The 23,853-nt window shown below is 42.1% G+C and overlaps 1 protein-coding gene across 8 annotated transcripts in view; it reads left to right on the top strand.

Moving 5' to 3' along the window:
- Nucleotides 1-23,853, top strand: part of ADCY6 (adenylate cyclase 6) — a 195,927-nt gene that overhangs the window by 156,167 nt on the left and 15,907 nt on the right. For all 8 annotated transcript variants that reach the window (XM_083169056.1, XM_083169057.1, XM_083169060.1 and 5 more), the window contains 10 exons: nucleotides 4,630-4,655; nucleotides 5,529-5,676; nucleotides 7,826-7,923; nucleotides 8,467-8,554; nucleotides 11,503-11,619; nucleotides 11,825-11,983; nucleotides 12,860-13,035; nucleotides 20,103-20,135; nucleotides 20,889-21,018; nucleotides 21,585-21,848. In XM_083169056.1, the coding sequence (XP_083025182.1) occupies nucleotides 4,630-4,655; nucleotides 5,529-5,676; nucleotides 7,826-7,923; nucleotides 8,467-8,554; nucleotides 11,503-11,619; nucleotides 11,825-11,983; nucleotides 12,860-13,035; nucleotides 20,103-20,135; nucleotides 20,889-21,018; nucleotides 21,585-21,848 (1,239 nt within the window). The remainder of the gene's footprint in view (nucleotides 1-4,629; nucleotides 4,656-5,528; nucleotides 5,677-7,825; nucleotides 7,924-8,466; nucleotides 8,555-11,502; nucleotides 11,620-11,824; nucleotides 11,984-12,859; nucleotides 13,036-20,102; nucleotides 20,136-20,888; nucleotides 21,019-21,584; nucleotides 21,849-23,853) is intronic.

Here is a 23,853-nt window from a genome sequence, read left to right as displayed (position 1 = left end):
AGGCAGAGACGACACAGGGACGCACAGCTCCTCTTGCAGAAACACTTAATTAAATAGTTTGTCAGAGTCCCTCCTGTGGGATCTGACTAATGAGACGTGCCAAGGGGCAAGCAATACTCAGCTAACATGCCTTTTTCTGTCAGATCCGTCCTAAAGGAATGACGCAGCCTTGTCATAGATACCCTAAAGACTCTTTAGTGAGAACACGCTAATCTGTAGGAGTCTAATATGGACAATACAAATAACAGCATGTACATGTGCACTTGGGGTATCTTTCCCATTGTCATCTCTTCTAGTATAAGCTGAAGGGAGGCTGCTGGTCCTAGATTTGTTTATGAAGTCTGAGCACATTAAAGCTCCTATCTTCAGAACATCAGATGCAGAGCTGTAAAATAAACACTCTAGTAACAGATGTGTAGTGTCAGATATGTGCCGACCTTCGGTGGCCTATGCTGAACATTCCACATCTGTACAGCTCCCATGTGTCTCTATTTTCCACGTTTGTCATCTCGGTTTTAGTTTCCAGAGATAGTTCTCTTGCTATTCTCATGCGAGGTTTCACACTGCCTACTTACTCAGATTAGCAGTATTTTTTTGGAATGGGTTCAGATGACTATTATCTTCATAAGCTACCCCAGTGGCGGCATGGAGTTGGTGTCATCCAGTAAGTAAATAAAAAGGGAGCATGGCTTCATGGGAAGCTGTTGATAACATCACTCCAGGGGTGTGGCTTTGAGCACACCCCCGTTTTCATTGCTATTGGTACATTCTCGGAGATGCTGGGATACCCCTGTAGACTCTTCCTGCACTGCCGGCTCCTCCTTAGTAACAGAAGCCATAATGTCCCTGTGCAGCACCCAGCTCCCAGTAACCGAGGGCGAACCAATCAAAATAATAATTGAAACCAATTACAGTAATCATACCCTTCTCCTCATGTGGTCATGTGCCATCTCTCCACATGCTTCCATACAGTCATTGACTGCCAGTACTCACCAATCAGCACGCGGGACTGTCTAGCTGTAGGCTGAGAAGCAGGTAGAGAATGCTGGCTGGCCTCTCTTGATTGATTCCTGCTGGAAAACCCATAGAAATGTTGAAGCTTGGGCAGGCTGTGTTTGGGGGTGGGCAGCGTTCCTGAACACAATGATGTGTCATGCCCCTTTCCAGGATGTGCCAAGGCCAGTGTCTGTGTCTTCTGATGGTCGCAATGGTAATCCAATGCTTCGACTTTAGCCCTCAGGTGTTTTTGGCACTGATGCTGCATCCAGACACACAACAGCGATGCTATTAGATCCTCTGAATCACCGCCTGAGTCTTTTCTAATGGTATGATATGCACAAATAAAATGCTGGGAAAGGGTTGAACACTCTTAGGCACTATAACGGCCCATTCTTCTAGGATTGTTTCCTGTCTGGAGACAATAGTTCTTGTATTTGCAGCTGTGTTCGAGCACTCAGTTAACCCAGTGCGATTTAATAGAGTTGAGGAGAAGCTGCAGCCATCACATGCACTGAACGGTATAGTTTACGGCATTAGGAGGGTTAATCTTGCTTGAATTATCTGCATAGCTACCGTACATGAATACTTGGTTGTCAGGATACATACTGGTACTTGGAAACAGCCAGAAACTGACACATTTGCTTATTACGTTTGTATATTATTGCAAATATGTGCAGACTTTGTCATATAACAAAGATCTGTCTGCAGATGTCTGGTCTGTGTCATAGTACTCCATCCTGTTGTTAAGAAGCACAGTGATTATGTTTGAAGTTCCAGCAAAAGTGTTGCTTTGTTCATCTCTTATTCCACACTCCTTAATTAATCACACGGATGTAATGGAAAAATGTCATCAACATACGTCTATGTTTTTAATGTTGTGCACAAGAACCTAGTCAGATGACGATAAAAAGAAAAAGGGCGGGAAGGTCAGCATCCATCTGTGTTTAACCAATGGTGAGAGAGCAGAGCGATACATTACTTCCATTACTTCTGGTTAATAGCAGCCCTTCCTGTGAGCAAAACACACGTCTAAGACATCCAGGTGTTAATTAGGTTGTGGCCTAGCTACTAGCAGCAGATTTACATGCCTTCCAAATGTTGTGTTTTTAAAATCGGGACCTGCCGCGTTGTCAGGAAGGGGCAGAGCTACAAGACAGGTGGGTGTGACCTTGGACATTGAGGGCAAGGCCTAGCACTGCGACCCCCTGTTTTTGTCAGCTGTGGCAGCTGGAAGAGCTGGTAGCCGCAGGTAATAGAGAGCTAAGCAGCAAGTCAGCGGAAAGAACTGACAGCAGCTGCCGGCAGAGAGTTCAGCGGCATGTTAGCAGGTGGGGGGAGGGGGCAACTGGAACAGTGATTGTGTGCTACCACCGCTGTGTGCCGGCTCCCGTAGCACTTCTGCTTGCCTGTTCTCACTGTGCCCCGGGTGCATAAGCTGCTTCTCATTAAGAAAAGAGCCGCATGTGGCTTAAGAGCCACAGGTTGGCCACCCCTGCTATAGACTGTATTATACCTCACTGCAAGTTTTTACGGGTTTATTTTATTAGTCCAATTTTTGAAGTTTCACCATCTCCTTTTGCGATTCATTTCTGCATACTATCTGTAGAAATTTGTAAGATGGGAAGAAAATTATAAAAATATATGTATCCAGGTTCCTTCTGTTTATCTTTTATTGACACTCTTTATATCTTTTCTCAATGTCCAATATAACGTGTGCGCGTGATCTGTCCCAGATCTGGCCTGTGTCACATTTCTGTTTACAAACAGTCCTCCGCTTTTTTTTTTTTTTTTTGCTGTGCCAAACGTGACATCACTTCTAGATGACTCACCAAAATAATCCAGGTTTTTAATTGTTTCCTGTGATATATTACAATATGCAAGTTCTAAGAGCAGATGTGTGTGAGGAAGTTATTTATAAACGAGATGTGACTAATTGCTCAAAGCCTGTACGGGTGCTCTAACAATCAGCTATTTTGATCACACTTATTGTTTCTGTAGACAAAACAAATAGTAAAATCTTATACAACATTTTACACTATTTACTGTATTTTACTGTTGAGCAAATGATCCGTTGTAGATGGTATAAACATGCACAGCCTTTAAATAAAGTATACAGCATACAGTAAGAGGCGTTTACCAGGGCCTGTAATCAGATTTCCATAATAGTCCTTTTACATGTCCCCATTTTTTCACAATAAATTCCTTCTTTTTGCATATTGAGTATTGTACTTACATTCTCATTATTGTGGGTGTTATACATTAATATTTATTAAAAATAAGTATTAAAAATGCAGAATAAATAGAATATAATAATGCCGAGACAGTACAGTCCGATGCCGTGCTATGTGCGCTTACGCGCAGACTATGCCACCATGGAGCTGGTGTCAGAAAGATGCTAATAATGATTATATGACAAGTGTAGGACAGCAGTAGAGCCATCACACTAACAGAGATTTACCCTAAGGTGAAATAAAACACAGTTTTCCTGGATCAAACTTGAAAAAACAAATACAGTACTTACCTTGGCTAGATGTTGTCACTCTTTATTACCAAACCTGAATAACATTTTTAAACAAAGCAATTAAAAAATGTGTATGGTCACAGAAACACCATTTATACTAAAATCCTTATATAGGGTGGCATGAACTCCCAGCATCAAAGAAAATCCTTTAGAGTAGCAGCAATAGGTACAAAGCACCAACACACACATATAGGGAGTTATTATGGTTGATTCGCAGCCTTGCGAGTCCACCAAACCCCGCCTTGAGACTGATTGCTTGGCCGCCACCAATTCGCAGCGTGTGTTCACGCGCACTGGCAGCAAATGGATGTTTAACATAAACATCCATTCGCAGGCTGCGGGGAAACACCCACATCATTCGATGGTCGCCGAGCATGGAATGTTGTCAGAATCAGAATCAACTTTATTGGCCATGTATGCTTGCGCACACGAAGGTGGGGGGGTGAAGGCTTTACATACATTACATTAAGACATTACATGTGGGGAACACATACCCGCCGAGCTGCACAGCGCCTAGGCAGCCATCAGCGGCGCCACTGGTCGTTGCAACAGCCAGGAAGGTAACATTAAGCAGAGACAGCACAGTTATCACATACTGTAGGGAGCACATACCCGCCAAGCTGCACAGCGCCTAGGCAGCCATCAGCGGCGCCACTGGTCCCCGAAACAGCCAGGTAGGTAACAATACAAGCAGAGACAGTACAGTTATCACACATGGAACATATTTGGCTGAGCTGCACAGCTCCTAGGCAGCCATCAGCGGCGCCATCTTGATCATGCTGCTCAAAGGCAGCAGTAATAATATTATTTTCATGGCAACTGAAGCCTTCCACTGTTGTGGAAGGCACACTCACATCTAAGGTTGCTCTGAGGTAACCTTATTGAGGAAAAGTGACAATATTTCCCCAAAACATTTTGTTTCTTATCTTGGTTTCAATGAGTAATGTATACTCTGCTTTTTGGCTACAGATGTAAGTTAGTCCTTGTGTAATGAGAAAAAGTTTTGGGGGTCCACTAACTATATGCCTACAATATGCACATGTATTTACATGAGTGGTATTGCAGTTCTAACATGACATACTTCTCTCATTTGTTATCTCTCGTCTTAGGGCATTGATGAATCAAGTAAAGACAAGTAAGTAGAAGACAGTAGAACATCTTATTTCTCTTTTCTACAGACCAACCTCTTTTCTACAGACCAACCTCTTTTCTACAGACCAACCTCTTTTCTACAGACCAACCTCCCTACACTTGTTCTGTCTTGGTGTATACAGTAGCTAATGCTCCATTTCTAAACACAACTCTGTAATGCTGCCCTTACACGGTGCGATGGGCACCAGATCGCATTGCTTCTAGTTCAAAACGCATGCCATGTGCTAAAACAGCGTGCGTCTTGAACTAGATGCAATGCGATCTAGTCCAAAAAGTACGTTCTGCACATACTGTATACATAAAATAGACCTTTGTAGACTAAGTAAACAGCTGCTGTAAATGTCATTTGTGACAACAAGCTGGCTGTGTTCTTTCTATTGATTGTGTTACTAACACTCTTCATATGAGTCATATTGCATCGCCAACATATAGTGATGCCACAGGCATCTGTTAAGAAATGGCTACAATTATGTTCAGTTAATCATTGGGCATGTTGGGTAATGTGGTTAGAAGATTACCACAGATTCCATCTGATGCCACCTTCCCGCCACAATAGCAGGCCACAATGAGGGAGCAATCACATATAGTGCGGCCATCTGTAAGCAGCAGACTTAGATGGAAATTAACGAAGATGCGAGTTCTATTTCACATGTGATGTTGCTATGGGCAACCAATCAAAATCTACTTATTCAGTTAGCACCTTCTAAAAGATAATATATAGTATCTGATTGGTTTCCCATAGCAACATCCCATCTGAAAACAAACTCCCATCTTAGTAAATCCCCCCCTACCCACAGTCTCTGTTTGGCTATAGACCTCACACCTGTTTGGTTTTTCTCCTTTTGGCTTTTTGCAGCAGGAACACACAGGAAGCTCTAAATCCAGAAGATGAAGTTGATGAATTCTTGGCAAGAGCTATAGATGCACGAAGTATTGATCAGTTACGGAAAGATCATGTTAAAAAATTCATCCTCACCTTTCAAACCGCAGACCTGGAGAAGAAGGTGACACACTGCTTGTTAAAACAGAATTTCTGTCAAAGTGCTCCTTGGATGCTTCATAAAATGCACTGTGAATAGGAAATGCTTTCCCACTCTTTTTGTATAGAGGATGGGGTATATATCTGCCTTTGCAATATAGCAGCCTGTATTCTGAATGAGATAAGGGTACCACCTGATATCCCTTGAAATAGAACAAATCGGGAAAAAAGAAAGGTATAATATGGGTCTAAAGGTCTAATATGGGCGCTTATGAGAAAAGGGGCTAATACTCCCCTATATTTGTGGTTCGTCCTGATGCGTCTCCTCAATTCACTTTCCCCACAGTGGTTGGTATGAAATGACAAGAGGGGAGATAGAGGACAAATCTCCTTGTGTAATACAGTTCAAACAGAGGATAATTTGAAATAAGTTCTATTGAACTCTTTTATAGCTCATAGGTTAATAATATATTGGGGTGTTGTCCCCCTTTAAAATGCACTCACAAAATTTGTGAAACAAATATATCACACCCTCAAGGCTGTATCTGCAATCACAATTGGCGAAGATAAGATGTGGTGGGGTAGACACCCCTAATCAAATTACTCACATAGAGCTCTATAGTAATAGCATGCCTGGTGGATCTTTCTCCTCCCGTATCTTCCTCAGTTTTCAATATGTGATCAGATACGCATACCCATATGAAAACAGACAATGAAATATGGATACTGTTATATGCTAAAAACAGATATCCTTCATTATAAGACTTTATTTCACTCTGACTGAAAGCAACATTTCTGCAATTGGTCATTTTTCCCTGAAGCCTTTGTGCCCTACAGACAGAGTTTTCTTGCCCTTGGAAGTGACACAGAATGGCTCTTTGGATTTTATTTGTATTAAGTGAAGAGCTGAGATGTGTTGTATCCAAGTGCAACAAATATTAACACAGGTGAACTTTTACAAAACAATAAGGGAGAGCTATGTGAAGATGGAAATTCCCTTCAATATACCTGTCATTCACAGCCTTCACTGAAAGGACATTGATAATTGCCAGTGCCAGGAATGTGGAAAAGCATGCTTGTTTTATACATGTCATAAAAAGTATTTCAAAAAGTCATATTTTGTTTTAGAATTTTTTATAATCTACCAAGAACTATGTCTCCTGCACTCAGTAGTGACAGAGATTTACTGTAAGTGCAAACTCAGTAGGGGTTTGTGACCTCAATGAGACCTACATAGGGCATCTGAAAACTGTATCGTTTCAACATTAGCTCTTTAAAACGCTATGGGAAGTTTAACAAACTGTTGGGCAGATGTATTAAGCCTTAAAAAGGCAAAGGTGATGAAGACTAATAAAAATCCAGTCAGTGCCTAACTGGCATTTTCAAACGCGTGGATCTCTTTTTAAGGCTTAATACATCTGCCCCTGTATTCAAATTGGTATTTTTGTGTGTACTGTATCAGTAATGTCTTTGTGGATTAGAATACTGCAATTCAGTGTTTCCTTTTATGTCTGCCACTGCACATCATGTGTCTCACAAAGGGAAGCATTTATTTTCTGCTGCAATACAGGATAGTATAGCTGCAGAAGGCGTGGGAGTGGGGTGGCTGTCTGCTGAGTAGAAGGGGGTTCCAATTCTACTCTGCTCACTATAATGTGTCATGTGACTGTCCGCTAGGTCATGTGTCATGCTAATCATATGACAGTGGGCAAATTATAAATGATTATTAGCATCATCATAACTCAAATGAAAAACAATCTCCCTTTTTACAAGTAACCAGAGATATTACTGTTACATAAGCACACGATGGGTGAGATTTAATAGGATGAGATATTCAGAAAGTGAGAGATTTGGGAGGAAATCTCCAGTTTTTTTAAAGCGGCAATCATTTACACTGCAAAATCAAACTGGTTTTGCAGTGTAAATGGTTGCCGCTTTAAAAAAACTGGAGATTTCTTCCCAAATCTCTCACTTTCTGAATATCTCATCCTATTAAATCTCACCCCTTGATTTTACTGAAGATAGCAAGTCTGTATTTTTATTTTATTTTCCAATTTACTTACAAGATAAGATCAATGTCAGGCTGTCATATTCTATTACTGTACTTCACATTGACTGTACATTATTGCAGAGAAATGTATGTGTATGTATTCCTCACTTTATGTATCTTGCAGTATTCCAAGAAAGTGGATGATCGCTTTGGAGGTTACGTGGCCTGCACCCTGCTGGTCTTCTGCTTTATTTGCTTTATACAAATTGTCATATTTCCCCAGTAAGTTTATAAATGTTGATCTCATGTTATCTTTATATAACACTAGCTAAGCCCGTTTGAAGCAAATGCTTCGAAAGCTAGTCTGCTACCTTGTGATTGCCTCTGTGTTTCTGTATGTGAGAAAGAGTGTGTGTGTGTATATATATATATATATATATATATATATATATATATGTATGTATACGTGTATATATATATATATATATATATATATATATATATATATGTGTGTGTAAATATAAATTAATTTATAATGTAGTACTTATTAATGTACTGTATATGTTTGCATTGAGGCCCTAATTATCAGTCTGTTATCAAAAATCAGAATCTGTGTTGAGTCAGGATTGGCTCCCAATTCAGTAATTTGATGAATTTGGCAGGGAATATGCCCAGCTTGGTTCCATAATGTAGCCCAGCTATGTTGCATAGAAGGCATGTAGAGAACACTATTAAAAAAATAGACCTTTTTATTGCATTTGTCCAATGTGCTGAGAGAGATTTGCAGAGAGCATTACTGCAGTGTAACAGAGTTTCTTTCTGCAGTTCCTTCCTCATGCTTGGAGTCTACACCAGCATCTTCATCATTCTGGCCAATATACTCTTTGTGTGTGCTGTATACTCTTGCATAAAGGTGAGTGCCGTTAGCAGTGATATGGGGTGGGATGGGGGGATTCATATTTCTCTTACATTCAGTCTGGGGGACACTGCTCACCATAGGGTGAAAAGGCTGTTGTAAAACGGCACTTGTTTGTAAGCTAGCCCCTGCTCTCTACATCCTGTAAGCTCCACTGAAGCTAACATGAATAATCTACTTTATGTTACTGTGGAGTACTGTAGTCACCCTCTTCAACTTGCTGCCGGAGCAGTTTTGTAAGATGTGCTTTTTTATTATTTGCTTAAGTGTTTTTTGTTTGTATATTGGGAGATAGGTGGACGGGGCAGGTATGAGCACAATGTGTAACACGCATGTTCCAAAAACCTAATTTGGTCCAGGGCCAGCTATAATGGCTTTTGGGACAAGAAACAGCCAACATGACAGGGTCCCAAATCAAGACCGGTGTGGTGGGGACATGTCTCTTCAATTTCAGTGATCAGTGGGTGACTGCCTCCTTAGACCGGTGGTTAGGAGGTATTGTGGAAAGAGGCTGTGGACGTTATCTAATAGCTTGTGAGCTGCAGGCTGTGCAGGAATTCCAGCGACCCTACCTGGATTTTTAAAGCTGCAATAATTTAAAAAAAATAAAACTTTGCCACGAATGGGAAGTAGCGGGCCCGATCATTACATATGCGCATATGTAATGAGTGGATCATTAATATGCACATATATAATGAACCACACATTAATTATCCACATATTTAATGAGCGGCTCTGCTACTTCCCATTCGCGGCAGGGACCCCTGCTGATAAAATGACAATCTCATAATGGACCCGCTTCCTTCTCCTGAGCACGGTCCTGCCCGGATCCCCAGTGCCCCCGCTGTCTGTGCATATGCTGCAGCCTCCACCAGCATCAAACTCCTGCATGATGCTTTCATGCATCAGTCCGTGACCTGCGGACTAGGAACCCTGGCACGTCCGCTGCCTACTCTTCCTACTGTGCTGCCCGGATGGATCGCTGACAGGTACCAGGGGAAGTGGGGGAGGGGGGGGGGGTACCAGCTGCAAGGTACCAGGGGAGAGGGGGGCAGGGGTACCAGCTGCAAGGTACCAGGGGAGGGAGAAGACTAGTGTGGGATCCCGTTTAAGACCCTTTCCCATTGCCAAAAAACGGGTCTTAAACTTTTTACCCGTTTAAGAAAAAGCTTTCCCACTGCAGCTCTACCTGTTTAAAAAGGCTAAAAAAACGGCAATTTACCATTTAAGAGCTGCAGTGGGAAAGGGGTATTACTCATTATATGCGAGTACCAACATTGTGCATGGTATTCTTTCTGTCTCCCATTGCAATAGAGGGATTAGTGTCTGGTGTCCATAGATGTCAAAGGTACTTACTTGCATGTCACAATTTGAGGAGGGGGTGATGGTTATGTCATACCTAGATTACCCATTGATCTAGGCAAAGTCCACTTCAGCTTCATCATCTTTTGACAACAGAAACATTGGCGGCTCATGGGTGGATTTTTAGTTATCCCAAATGTAATCTGATTCCTTCTTAGCATTTGGTGTTTCTGGGCCTTCTGTTAGACACTAGACACTGTAGAAGGTGTCAGTACAGTACCCTACTGCAAGCACATATTAGGAAGGATAGTGTCATATTTTGGGGTGATCTGTTATGCACATTTCCATTCACAAGACTTTTCAGGGTTATTTCTTGACCCTTTACTCCTGGACAAATCCCTGCCTGGAGACTCCATACTTCACACACTCCCCAGCAATTGTACAGTCCCTACTTTAATGGCTGGCAGGAGTCTTCTCATTCAGTTGCTGCTCCTTTCAGTAGAGGCATGGACGATCGTAACCATGGTTACCAGCAGGGCTTAAAGTGGTCATGTAGAGGTGGGGGGACTCATTTCTCTATGCCACCCAATTACATTCCTTCCTCTCCACCCATTAGGCAGAGACAGTGCCAGTGGTAGGGATTTTGGCATCCCCCTGTAAACTAGAATGCTTTTCTGTGAGAATTACTGTGCAGGGCCAATGTGGAGGTTAAAATGTTCCACCTCACCATAACTCAGTTCCACCCCATTCCCCCTCACTTTAACCCCTGGTTACCAGTCTCTCAACTGGGGAGGGGCTTTCATTTAGTCTTTAGTTTCAGGGTCCTTGGTCCTGAACCAAGGCAGCGATCAATGTCCTCAAGCTCGGGGTAATTCACAAAGTTCTCTTCACTGGAAACCAATATGGATGAAATATTACAATACTGTACCATGACTGTGGTATATGTAAGCCACCATGGGGTACTTGGAATGCATTGGCAATAGCAGAGACTGACAAGATTTGCCATTGGGCTGAGAAGTTTGTTCCAGTGATATGGGCTGTGTTCATTCCGGGAGTAGAGAACTGGGGAGCTGATTATCCCAGCAGACAAGCCATTCAGGCAGGGAAATTGTGTCTGCATCCTGTTTGTGGAAGGAAAAGAATGCCAGCCCCAGGTGCAAAGTTATGTCTTCCCATAGGGACAGCTTTGAAATGGCCCCACGGTGAATAGTGTTCCCCAGATTGGATGCATCGATGGTATAGAAGCCCCCATGGTGGTGCCAGTTGGTGCTGCCCCAACTGGTTAATGCCACCCCTTGATGCCCTTTAAAGACCTTTCCCCAGGTTCTGATCCAGTGAGTGTGAGAGTAAAGATGACCTTCATCTGTTGAAACTATTGATAGTCCTCCATTTCATAGTTTGTTACCATAAATTGTCACTTACAGTTTCACCATCAATGGTGAGCTCACCAATGGCCATCCCTGTTATGGAATGTAGAGGGGAGGGGTTATCTTACAAACAAGTGTTGCTTTATGTGCCGACTTCTCACAGCAACCCCTATACCTCACGGTGAGCATCATCACCCAGATGGTTTAAGCTTAACTTATTTATTAACAAGTCCTGAAAATCCTATTATGAGGCATTAACTCTGGTATCTTCTACAGCTTTTCCCATCAGCCTTGCAACGAGTGTCTCGAAAAATTGTCCAGTCACGAACAAACAGCACCCTCATTGGGATCTTCACCATCCTATTGGTATTCACCTCGGCCTTTGTAAACATGGTATGTATCTGCCACCAACATTGTGCCATATAGGGCCAATAGAATTTTTCCTTACTGAACAATTATTCTTTACTTTCGTTTAAATCTCTTCCACTTTGTAATTATTATTATGTCTTTGGAGGTATGTTATAATGGTGAGGCTGTCAACAGTCTGAAAAACAGATTTGTGGGTCTGCTCTCAAAGTCTCTCATTTGATATTTGCAGTTTGCCTGTAATCATCAGAGTCTCTCTGAATGTGCTGCTCAAGAATTGAATATCAGTCAGGGGTCCGTCAATGCCTGCCATTTCCAGATCCTTAACTATAACCTGAGCATGGAAACTGCTCCCTGTGGCTCTGATCGTCCATCTTGCAACTTCCCAGAGGTAAGAGAAGATATGTCCTAAACTCAGTCTCACAATATAGGTCACATCCTACTGAATGAATCCTGGGAAGGTGGTTCCAGTATTACACTGGTCTGGAAGGAGGAAATCTGTGTTTTGGTTTTTTAAAGTTACAGTTCAGCACACTTCAAGTACTTTTGAAATAAACTCTTAAGGCCCCCATACACTACTAACGAGAAATCAGATGTGTATGATATGCCATCGGGTCCGATGCGCGTCCCCGTAAACATTGGACCTGAGTCGGAGGTCTGACCACCAACTCGGACCTGCCTCCCAGCAGTGAGGAACAGGGGTCGCATGTGATACATCACATGTGAAAGGGCCACATGCAATGTATCACATGCGATCCTGCCACCTGGGAAAGTCACGGGCTGCTCACGGGGGATTGGATGGCCATATACCGCTGCAATACATTGCAGCATAAATTTTATAATTTTTGTCATGTTTGCAACCCTGTTGCATGAACACTGTGTATCACTGAGGGCTAACACTTTACAAATGAAAGTAACTTTGTCATCTGTCATCCTACCAAGTTGAGTTGGCGTGGAATGACCCTATAGTCATTCAGCCTAAACCCCACCAGATCCAAAAACCTTCATTTTTCATGCAAAGCCACACCCACTTTATTAGATCTGTTTTGAGTGCCTATAATGTGGGCTATTTTAAGAAGATTACAAATACTGAGAGGTTTGATGTATTACTCATCTAAAACATTAGTAGTAGTAAAAAGCTCCTCTATTAACCCAATGAACCAAGTGGGTAGAAATATATGTGGCTGGTAATGTAGAAGTTTGTTAATATATCATCGTCCTTGCACAGTCTACATAAGACCTTTCTTTTCTTTTTTTTTCTTGGCAGTACTTCAACTACAGCATACTGCTGAACCTGCTGGCCTGCTCCGTATTTCTCCAGATCAGCAGCATCGGGAAACTGGCGCTCATGTTGTCCATTCAGGTTCTCTACATTATCATCATAGAAGCACCAGAGGTCGTTCTCTTTGACAACTATGATTTGTTGGTGACTGCTAATGCATTGTGAGTCCAATATTATCTTGATATTTTCATTATGTCATTAATAATACAATATAAACCCGCAAAATTACTATTTATGTAGGTCCAGAAAATATTTGTTTAGTAATAGCAAGGTGGGCAGTATTTCTGTCACATTGACATTTGCGTATTAATATTTTCAGAGAGATTGTGAGTTTGCGTTCATGGTGATTTTCTTCATTGTGTCACTCCTATATTTATAGTAAAACCACGGTACTGGGCCTTAAATATTTGCAATAAAATTTGAATTTAAATAGAGGCGGTTGGGTTGGATTTTTGGAACTTACCCAATGATGAGTATACCTGGCCATGCTTATGCAACAAAAAAATCCTCTGTTTAATGCATTACAATTCTGATAGTTATGTTTGAATAATGCACCTGCATCTCTTTGTGCATGGCACTAAAAGTCTCAGCAGAGTTAAACTTCTCCCTTTGGGCCGATAAATGTGTTTGACATCTGATCTGATGCACGGTCCCGCGCGCATCGGATCGGATCACGGCGTCGGACCTGCAGAACATAAGATATATCGGAATCTGAGCCATCATGGGTGCTTTTTAGCACCCACGATGTTCAGATCCGATATATCTTTATATACAGCCCCTCTGTCTTACTAGCAGCGGCCCCCCCCCCCCCCCCCCCCCCCGCATTGACGGCTCCCGGCGGAGGTAGTGCAGACGGGGACCGCAGGCGTCGCAGAGCAGAGACCGTCGGCGCGGCGGGAGAATAGGAAGAAATCCTATTCAAAAGACCGGGCGGCCGCTGATTGGCTGAGCCTCCGCAGGGAGCCGTCAATGCGGGGGGGGAGCGCTGCGGGGGACACAGAGTTGGCAGTAACAGAGCCGGGCAGGAAAAGCTGTCAGCGCTGGAAAAAAAAAGCCCATACAATGAATGGGCAGCCTGTGATTGGCTGAGAGAGCGCTCAGCCAATCACAGGCTGCCCATTCATTGTATGGGCTTTTTTTTCCAGCACTGACAGCTCCCGCCTCCCCCTGCCCGGCTCTGTAACTGTCCCCCGCAGCGTCCCCTGCACGCTGCCTTAGCAGCGCCCCCCACCAGCAGCCCTGTTCTGCAGCCCCCCCCCCTGCTCCCCGGGTTTACATGTGATAAATCGAGACGATTTATCACATGTAAAAAATGGCACATCAAGTGCCAATCTCATCAAGCTCCCCCAGGGAGCTGCCGGGGAAGCTCAGGGGGAAGTCGGGGGCGACTTGTCCTCAGGACAAGTTGCCCTAGTGTATGGGGGCCTTTAGTTCTGAGCTTGTGCATTTTGTGACCAATAACATGAGCTGTTTACAATTATGGGTGAAACTATCAAAGGCCCAAAATCCATCATTTCTAAGCCAGGCTCCCACAGAAGGTTTTCTTTCTCCTGAAACGCACTACATAGTGGGTGACTATTAAATTAAATAAAAGCTTAACAAACGCCTAAATCACAATTTTATGTATGTGGGAAGAAACAAAAGGATTTTGAAAATAGTAATATACAGACATGGAAAAGAATGTTGGCACCCTTACAGCTCATTTTAATAGAATTAAAAGCTATTATCTCATGTATATCTGAATTCCTTTTCTATGCCATGTAATAGAGCATAGAATATTTTAAAATGGCCCAGACAGATTTGTGTGTCCCTCTTAAAAGATAATAATTGGATTATAGTGATATTTCAAACTATTTGCTTTGTCGAATTACAGTAGCGTTACACGTATCTTCATCTCACTCAGCCTATAGAAATGGAGAAAAGTTGTCACAGTAATGTTTGGTATCATTGTGTGCACCACACAGCACATGGACCTGGGAAAGCAAAGGGTAGTATTGTCCGGGGAGATCAGAAAGCACATTATAGGTATGCAGGCTAAATGTAAAGGCTGTAAAACCATTTCCAAGCAGCTTGATGTTCCAGTGACTACAGTTGAAAATATAATTTAAAAAATGAATGGCGTGGGAGAGAGATGACAAACTGCTGCTGCAGTTGCCTCTCATCTCAGCTCAGCACACGGTACTGAGCAGCGTGTGCTGAGCTTAGGAGAGAGGCTGCAGCCTGTCCTCTCTCTCCCCACTGCCCGGCTACCAGAAACCAGGAGGGGGTGCGGGCCTGGGAGGGGATACATGTATGTCTACCGTAGAAGGGGCATGCACGTCCTCTATACATTGCAGTAATCAAATACATAGATGACAACAATATGTTGATATAATAACATAATCAGTTAAGCAATATGCTTTTAGGACTGTTGTATTACTAAAGAGGGTTTGTCATACTGACACAGAGACATGGTGCATAAATATGACTTTGGCTGCCCCAGGCATAAATATGACTTTGGCTGCCCCAGGCAATGGCAAGTTATGGGCTTTAGTCACTGGATGGATGCCCAGTTTTTTTAGGCAAATCCAGGCATGGGAAATGTTTATTTTTGCTGTTTTATTTGCCCATCATAAATTCTCTCTATTGTGTCACTTTCCACTTACCATATGCCTTCTACTTGCATTTAACCATCTTATTCACATAAGCGGTATCGCTGAGAATTGCTCTGGGCACTCTGGTTTTGGAGTAAATTTGATGTAAAATAATCTCTGCTAACATCATTACAGATGAGAGCACTGTGCATTGTAAAGAGCTTTTCTGGATCTTGTAACTCTTCTCTGGCTGTTACTTAATAGTGCCTGCTGATTGGGTACTGGCGGCACAGAGTAGTCAGTGAGTGGGTCTTCCAGCTGGTACTGTATATCTGGAAAAGAGCTTTCTCTCCGCAGTTTGTGACATTGATGACAAATAACATAGGGAAGGGGTTTCTGTGAAATGAAAATGTCTCTTGTAGGGAAATTGTACTTAAATAATGGTATAGCTGTCACTTCCAGGTGAAGGCATTATATACATCTCACCCATGCCTCCATGTAGCTCAGTGGTTGCTTTTGTTTAGCACAACAGATGTCACAGCCCTAAAAAGGACGACATCATTTTTTCACAATCCGGGTGGACTACAATTTGTAACGGTAAAGTGTGCTTTTTCCACAACCTTGTGCTTGTCGGTTTTGCCTTTTAACGTGGGATATTTGCTTATCTCTCCGTCCCTATTATTACAACAAATAAGAACGTAGTGCCTGGCCACTTCCTCTGGAACAGGAAAGTGAGTGGTTCACTTACCACTGACAGAGCATTGTAGATATATAGTGAGATAGATATATATATGTGTGTGTGTGTGTACATGTACAAAATAGTCCGGTACTCACAACCTCCAATGGTGACCCAGGATGCCACGATGCTCCTCCAGGAGAGGGTATGGATAAAATAGAACAGTGGTAAGGGACTCGAGGACTAAGCAACCTTGTGTAAGTTAGTAGACAAGAGTCCAATATTAAGCCAGCTTAATATTGGACTCTTGTCTACTTACTTAAATGACGTTGCTTAGTCCTCGAGTTTGACATATACAACGATAATGTTTGTTTTTGTGTGTAATTTCATTCCTGGGTGTGTGAAAGCTAAATAAATATTCTTGTAGACATAACCTATCACCATAGCCTTATCAGACAGCCCTGCAATTATCGGGGAAACTGTCTTACAGAAAGTGAGACTGGATTTACACATCACACTTTGTCCTTTTCAGGGCCACAATAATTGACTTTGTAGCATTATTTTATTTTCTAACAAGTCTTCTATACAACCTTTGATCTGACATGAGGAAGACTGGCATGCATGATTATTTCTTCATGGTTCTGAATTTAATTTGTTTCAGCTATGAAAACTATTCTGTTTATTGCACTTTATTAATGACAACACTATTATTTTGAGCTATTCGGATGTGGTTCATATTTGTTTTCTTACACTTGCTAACATTTTTAGGTCTTTTAATGTTCTCAAAATTCCAAAACAATGCAGAAGAATAACATTTTTAATTTTGTTTAGCAAAGGAACAATGTGTGCTTTTATTAGTAAGGTTTAAAATTGCAGTAGGGTTACTGGCATCAAATACAAACTATAAAGGAAGATGTTTAAAGACTTGGACTAAGTTTTTTTAGGTTTTTAGGTTGACAACAATGTTGACACAGACAAGCATTAGGTTGACTTTACCATCCCAGTGGGGGTACAGAGGGAGAATTAAATAGAGTGCCCAGTGCAACAAGGCACTGTGCCCAAAGCATGGCGAGCTCGGCTGTACACTAATACGGTGTTCATGTCGACATTGACAACAAAAGAATGAAAACCTAATGTCGATCTTCTGCCGGTGTCAACGTTTTTACCAAGTCAACCTATTGCATGTCAATTCCATGTGTCGGCCTTCTGCCTGATGACCAATAGTGTTGACTTTGACACTGTCGACAAAACAATCCACACCCGAGAAAGGGGGCCAGTTCTGCTACTTGCCACACTTACTTATAGGTAGTTGCCACAAGGTCTACTTGTCTTGTTACAGAGCCTGGAACCATGACCAATTTCAGATTGTCATTGTGGGAGTGTATTTTATAAAACTCCTAGATTTGTTGCAGAACCTATTTTACTTACGTAGGCGAACCTTGCAGAAGGTTAAATACTGTGCAGAGCAGAAGGTACCTGTTGTGAGGCACAGACTGTCTGCGCTGGGACTTCGCCTGGTATCAAAACACCTGAGTAATATCAGCTATGTACTAGTGCTAGCTGAACATTGTGCCTGCCTGTTGATGCCTATTCCCTACCATGAATTAATGCTTTGTTAGATGAGTTGACTGGAAGAAGAAAAGTATATTTACATTTTTGACTTGTGTATGGATTACTGACCCCAAAGGTATAACAATTGACATCCGTCAACCTATACACAACTCTTGAAGTTTATGATCCTGCTAAACAAACCATGATGTGGAGATGAAATGTGAGACCAGAACCAGAGACAGAGTGTGAAGGCAGTCTGTGACTGGAACCATCCCACTAGAGACGGGTGGTAATATTATTGGGCAGTGCATGGAACTACCAGTGGTTTATTCACAATATAACAACCGTATCAAACCACTGACCTGACTACCAGCTTGTGAGCTAGCATTTTTGTAGGCAAAGTACCTCAAAGGAACCCTGAGACTGTCAGGGTGAGTTTTAATAGGATGAGAGATTTGGTGAGAAATCTCCAGTTTTTTTTAAAGCGGCAATCATTTACACTGCAAACCCAGTTTGATTTTGCAGTGTAAATGATTGCCGCTTTAAAAAAACTGGAGATTTCTCACCAAATCTCTCACTTTCTGAATCTCTCATCCTATTAAATCTCACCCTCAGTGTCAGATGTACAAGTAGTAAGAATACTGTGTAAACCATCCACTATCTATAAAGGTCTGTCTTATGTATCTGCTGTTTTCAGCTAATGATGACCAGTGCTGTCACTATGCTAAAGATGCTGCTTTTATATTTGCCAGAGCTAACGCTCAATCTAAAATAAGAGGTTAGTTTGTTCCAGTCAGAGTAAGTCACAAATAGATGCTGCAGGAGCTACATATCCTACTTAAAAATAAGCGGTTCTACTGTATGTCCAAGCCATAGCGTGGTAGAAGCAGATGTTCTCCTACAACTAGGGTCACACCATAGTGGTGTGCAGCTATAAGAGTTGAAGAGTGTCCCATGGCCAAGTACAACCAGTAGCAAGGGCTGCTATCAGAAATTGTGGAGTCCAGGGCTGACATAATAGGTAGAGGCCTTCCTTATGGTGTTGGAGCTATGGATACTGTGGGTGGTGCTACTAAAGGGTTGTGTTCTAGAAGAGCTGGTGCCACAGGAGATGCATGAATATTGCCATATGAAAGGCACCAGAAGGAACAACCCTTCATTCATGACCATTCGTCATTGTGCTTTTTTGAAAAGGTATCTTATGGTGCTGTGACACTATATGTATTAAAGCATACCCTGGAGATATAAGGCTGACTTTTTGTCATAAGGACTATTCTTGGAACTTTGTGCAGTACGAACTGATTCTTTATTTTAATGTGATTTTATAGACTGTACCTTATTGGGGGAAGCGCTTAATGGGCCTTATTCTAGTTCATTCTTTCTGACAAAATCCTTCTTAGATGGACAAAACCATGTGCACTGCAGGGGGGGGGGGGGGGCAGATGTAAAACGAGAGAATTAGATTTGGGTGAGTTATTTTGTTTCTGTGCTGCTTTATTTTTACACTGCAATATAGATCTCAATTTGAAGTAAAACCCCACCCAAATCTAATTCTCTCTGCACAAGTTACATCTGCCTCACCTGCAGTGCACATGGTTTTGTACCATCTAAGAAGGAATTTGTCAGAAAGAGTGAACCAAAATAACCCCATATATGCATTCTACCTACATATGCTGTATGCTCCTGCTCCCACCACCTCCCTCATCCCACAGAGTTTTCCAGTGTGATAGATGGTCTGCCGCGATTCTGCAGAAGTAATGTTGCCTTATCTATGATTCTTCTTAAATGTGATGATTCATTGTGTTCCTATGTATTTGATAGTCCATATTATTTTGTTTTGTCTCCTCCATGGTGGTAGCCATTTTGTAAAGGGCTTTTATTTAATTACAGCTATACACTTGTTTGTAGCTGTAGAGGCAGCTCGGGCTCCCTCTCTTATTGGGGCTCAGTACAAAAGTACCTGCAGTAACCACATGATGGCGGCCCTGCAAGTAGCATTGGTCAGAAATAGCCACGTTAGAAATACCCCATAGGACTGCCACAGTTGCTTTGTATATAGGAACTGTGCACATAAGTGAATTAGAAGTTAGCACTAAATAAAGAAAACAGAGGTTCATTTAGTGAGTACACAATACATACCATCTAATTAAACCAACTTAAGCTTTAGATCACTTTGTTAAACAGTAATATAATATTATAGTGTGGAACATTTCTCACATTTTCATAGTGTTTTATCTAAAATATACACCTGATTTCAAGGATCTCAGTAGGCAGAGTTGCACTTATTATGCAATAATGCAATAAGCATTTGCCTAGAATCCTCTGGTATTTGTACACTCACACAAATAGCACATATGACATTGTTGATGTACAGGAAATGGCTAGTACATTTGTTGCTCATTCTAATACAGTTCATTGTATGTTTCAGTTCCTTCAATCAAACTCAAGAAGGTGAGCAATGGTAAGTAATGTATATGTGAACATTCTCCAAATTTGTATTTTATTTAGTATTTTTATCCAGTTTCCAACAATACAAAAAAAAGACATTCTCCTAACATAGTTGTATTTCCTCATTTCATAGTTAATTATAATCTCCTTAGACAAAGATGTGTATTTAGGAGGAAAGTTGACATGGGTTCCCGCAGTGTCTGCAGCTTCAGATATTAATATGTTATTTGTTATTCATTTTGCTGCAACTCATATGTTACAATCCCTCCATTGGAGAGAGAGTGTGTGTGTGTGTGTGTGTGTGTGTGTGTGTGTGTGTGTGTGTGTGTGTGTGTGTGTGTGTGTGTGTGTGTGTGTGTGTGGTAAGGCTAGATACAAATATAGTCGGGGTTGGAAATAAGTGCATGAGCCCTGTAAGTACCAGTGACATGCCAGTTTGGCCTAGGTTTTTTCCCAAGGAGTTCTCATCAGAACAAGGAGTAGCGATACAGAGCCTTTCTATTGATATGGGAACCTTGTAAGCAAATGTCCTGTTCAATGGGATTTAGCGCATGATGTGACTTCTGCTGCCATGGAACGTCCACATGTGAACATGTTCACTTGCAATGAAATCACTGCTCATTGTTTTAACCATGCTGCTTTTAAAGGTATTTAGGCTTCTGGAAGAACAGCCCACCCTGTATCCTTCTGGTGGAAGGTGCTTATTAAACCCCCATCATTTTTTATATGCATGTCTTATGTTGTTTTGTTTGTTTTTTTTATACAGTCTTGTGGGCAGTAAAATACCTCTAAAGTATGTGACTCCTGTCATCTTGACTGTCTTCGTTTTGGCTCTGTATCTTCATGCTCAGCAAGTTGAGTCCACGGCTCGGCTGGATTTCCTGTGGAAGCTACAGGTATGTAGGACAGAATTGCTGCTCTGCACGTGGGGGGAGGGGGGGTAACCTTCTATAAAGGACAAGTGGAGGTGGTACCCATAGCAACCAATTACATTCTACCTATCCTTTTATGGAATACACTAGCTAAATCATAGCTAGAATCTGGTTGGTTGCGATTGCCTCTATTGAAAATGAGATGTTGCCCATAGCAACCAATCAGATTCTACTTATTTATTTAGCACCTTCTTGAACAGGGCTGGGCAACACCGGCCCTCCAGATGTTAATGAACTACACATCCCAGGATGCTTTGCATTAGTTTTGCTATGTGGCCATGCTGAAACTGATGCAAGGCATGCTGGGATGTGTAGTTCATCAACATCTGGAGGGCCGGTGTTGCCCAGCCCTGTTCTAGAAGATAATAGAAACAATCTGATTGGTTGCTATGAGCAAACTCCCATCTTCAATAGAACTGCCATCTTAGTAAATTTACCACGTCCATGGCCAACTCTTCTACTTGTCCTCTTTAGAAGATCTGACAAATCTTCTCTTATGTATGTTAATGGTTTATTTTGCTTACATATAGGCAACTGGAGAAAAAGAGGATATGGAAGAGCTGCAAGCATATAATCGCCGTCTCCTGCACAACATCCTTCCCAAAGACGTTGCAGCCCACTTCCTGGCCCGGGAACATAGGAATGATGAACTGTACTATCAGTCCTGCGAATGCGTGGCTGTCATGTTTGCTTCAATCAGTAACTTCTCAGAGTTCTATGTTGAACTTGAGGCCAACAATGAAGGAGTAGAATGCCTGCGTTTGCTCAACGAAATCATTGCTGACTTTGATGAGGTGGGAGGATGCTTCCTTATGTATAGTGTTTGTTTTATTCTTGAGTAATCATCATGCTGTTCTATTCCCAGCATCCTCTGCTTTCCAATCACTGTTTAAAAGTTGAGCCTGGAATTCTTCAGTTATTCGGGATTTGGTGTGAAATGATCAGGTCTTGGAAGAAAAAGATTGTTTGATACCAGACCTAATGGCAGCATCAGTCCTCCTACATGTAGACATACATATTTTTATTTCAATAAAATATCAACAACTACACACTGGTCCGTAGCCAATATAAGTGAAAACGTGCATTCATCGGGCAGTATTCAATGCTCCCGATTCACGTTTGTTTCGGCGAATCGGCCCGGAGAATCTTTTCCACTGAAAATCTGATTCACCCTATTCAATGTTCACTGTTCGCCGAAAGCGAACAGTGAATGCCGGCCAGTTCTCCGTTTTATGCTCGCTGCAATTCGCTGGGTTTTCACTGTGATTCGCTGAGAGTGTATTCAATGCTAGGATGGAGAACTGCTTTTACCATGATTTTCCCCATGATTCACCGTTTTGCATTCGACATCTTTTTAAGGTGAACTGGAATGTGTTCTTTAAAAATAAAGGGTTTTTTTGGTGTAAAAAAATCAGTATTTTTATTATGTGAAGAGGCATGCTATTTGTATTCATGTGCTTGCAGCACATGAATATATATTTAATTTGCAATATATATATATTTTTTACACATAACATCACAGGGGGGCGGGGAGCCACTCATTATTCACTGCGCCTGGTCCCGCTCATTACATATGCACGAGCGGGACCAGGGCAGCGCTCCCTCCACCGCCTCCCCTGCCTTCTCTCCCGGAGCCCTCCCTGTTTCCCTGCCAGGCCTCCTTCTCCCCCACACATTCCGGCGCAGGCAGGGAGGCTTCCATCTACCTGCCTTCCGCAGTCCCCTGTGTCCCTGCGGCATGCCAGGGGGGGGGGGGGGGGGTAAAATTTGCCGTCAGGGGCAGCGGGCCCTTGAGGCATTGAATAGGGGGAGAGGGAGGGCTGGCTATGAATGCTCCAGCCCTCCGGAACCCTGTGAATGTGCAGCAAATCCTAGACAGGATTTGCTGCACATCGCAAAAGAAATCATTGAATTCTGCCCATCTTATTCAGATCACCATAAGCAGACCAGCCGGGGTACTAATCTGCTCCAACAAAAACTATTCTTGCCTCAACATTACCCATAGAGAGAACTTGTTATGACAGTGCTATTTATCATTTCACAATAGTTGTATAACTTCAAGTGATTCTTTAGGACATCGTAATGTAATGTCATATTTAATAATGCTCTGCTGTTAGTTATATGCAAGAAAGTTAGGTTTCCTTTCTTTTGGCTATCCTTCACGGCTGACTTGCCTCAGCCTCTTACTTACATGAAGGAACATTGCAATAGTGATTGAGAGCAAACATTTACTTGTTGTAAAGACCTCAGTATAGTCCATAAAGGGTCTATGTTCATCTTCTCCACAGTTTGACAGTTTTCTCATTTCAGATTCATTTGCTTAGAGGCATTTATCTAGCGCTTGTTTTTCTGTGATAAATCAGTCTTTGATTGTCATGGCCCCTAAGCCTGGAACTGTTGTAAAATAAAATGTTTAATTGTTTCGCCTCAAATAAAAGAAAAATGACTAATTGAAGGGAAATATCCTGCAGGTTTCCTAACCAACCAGATACTGGAATAGGGACATTGGAATACTGCTAATGCTGCCTACAGCTAGCTCACGGTGCATTGAGGGAGGTGTGGAGAAGACAGCGCTCTAGTGATTGTGTCACTCATAAAATAATGATGTTTATGAGTGACTTATTCCTATAATGTTTGCCATTGTCTTATCTGGGCACATCAAATACCAAATGATATTACGTATATTTGCAGTCATTGTAGTTGGTTGCTTCCCTTTCAGAATTCTGTGGCTCAGTGTTTGCCTGCCATTTACAATGTATCGCCATTATCCGTTCACTACTCCCTGTACATCTTCTCGTG

Source organism: Crinia signifera, chromosome 2, assembly GCF_055691185.1.
Source record: "Crinia signifera chromosome 2, ASM5569118v1, whole genome shotgun sequence".
NCBI lineage: Eukaryota > Metazoa > Chordata > Amphibia > Anura > Myobatrachidae > Crinia > Crinia signifera.
The sequence above is the reverse complement of the archived record's forward strand: the minus strand, read 5'-3'. Positions and strand labels throughout refer to the sequence as shown.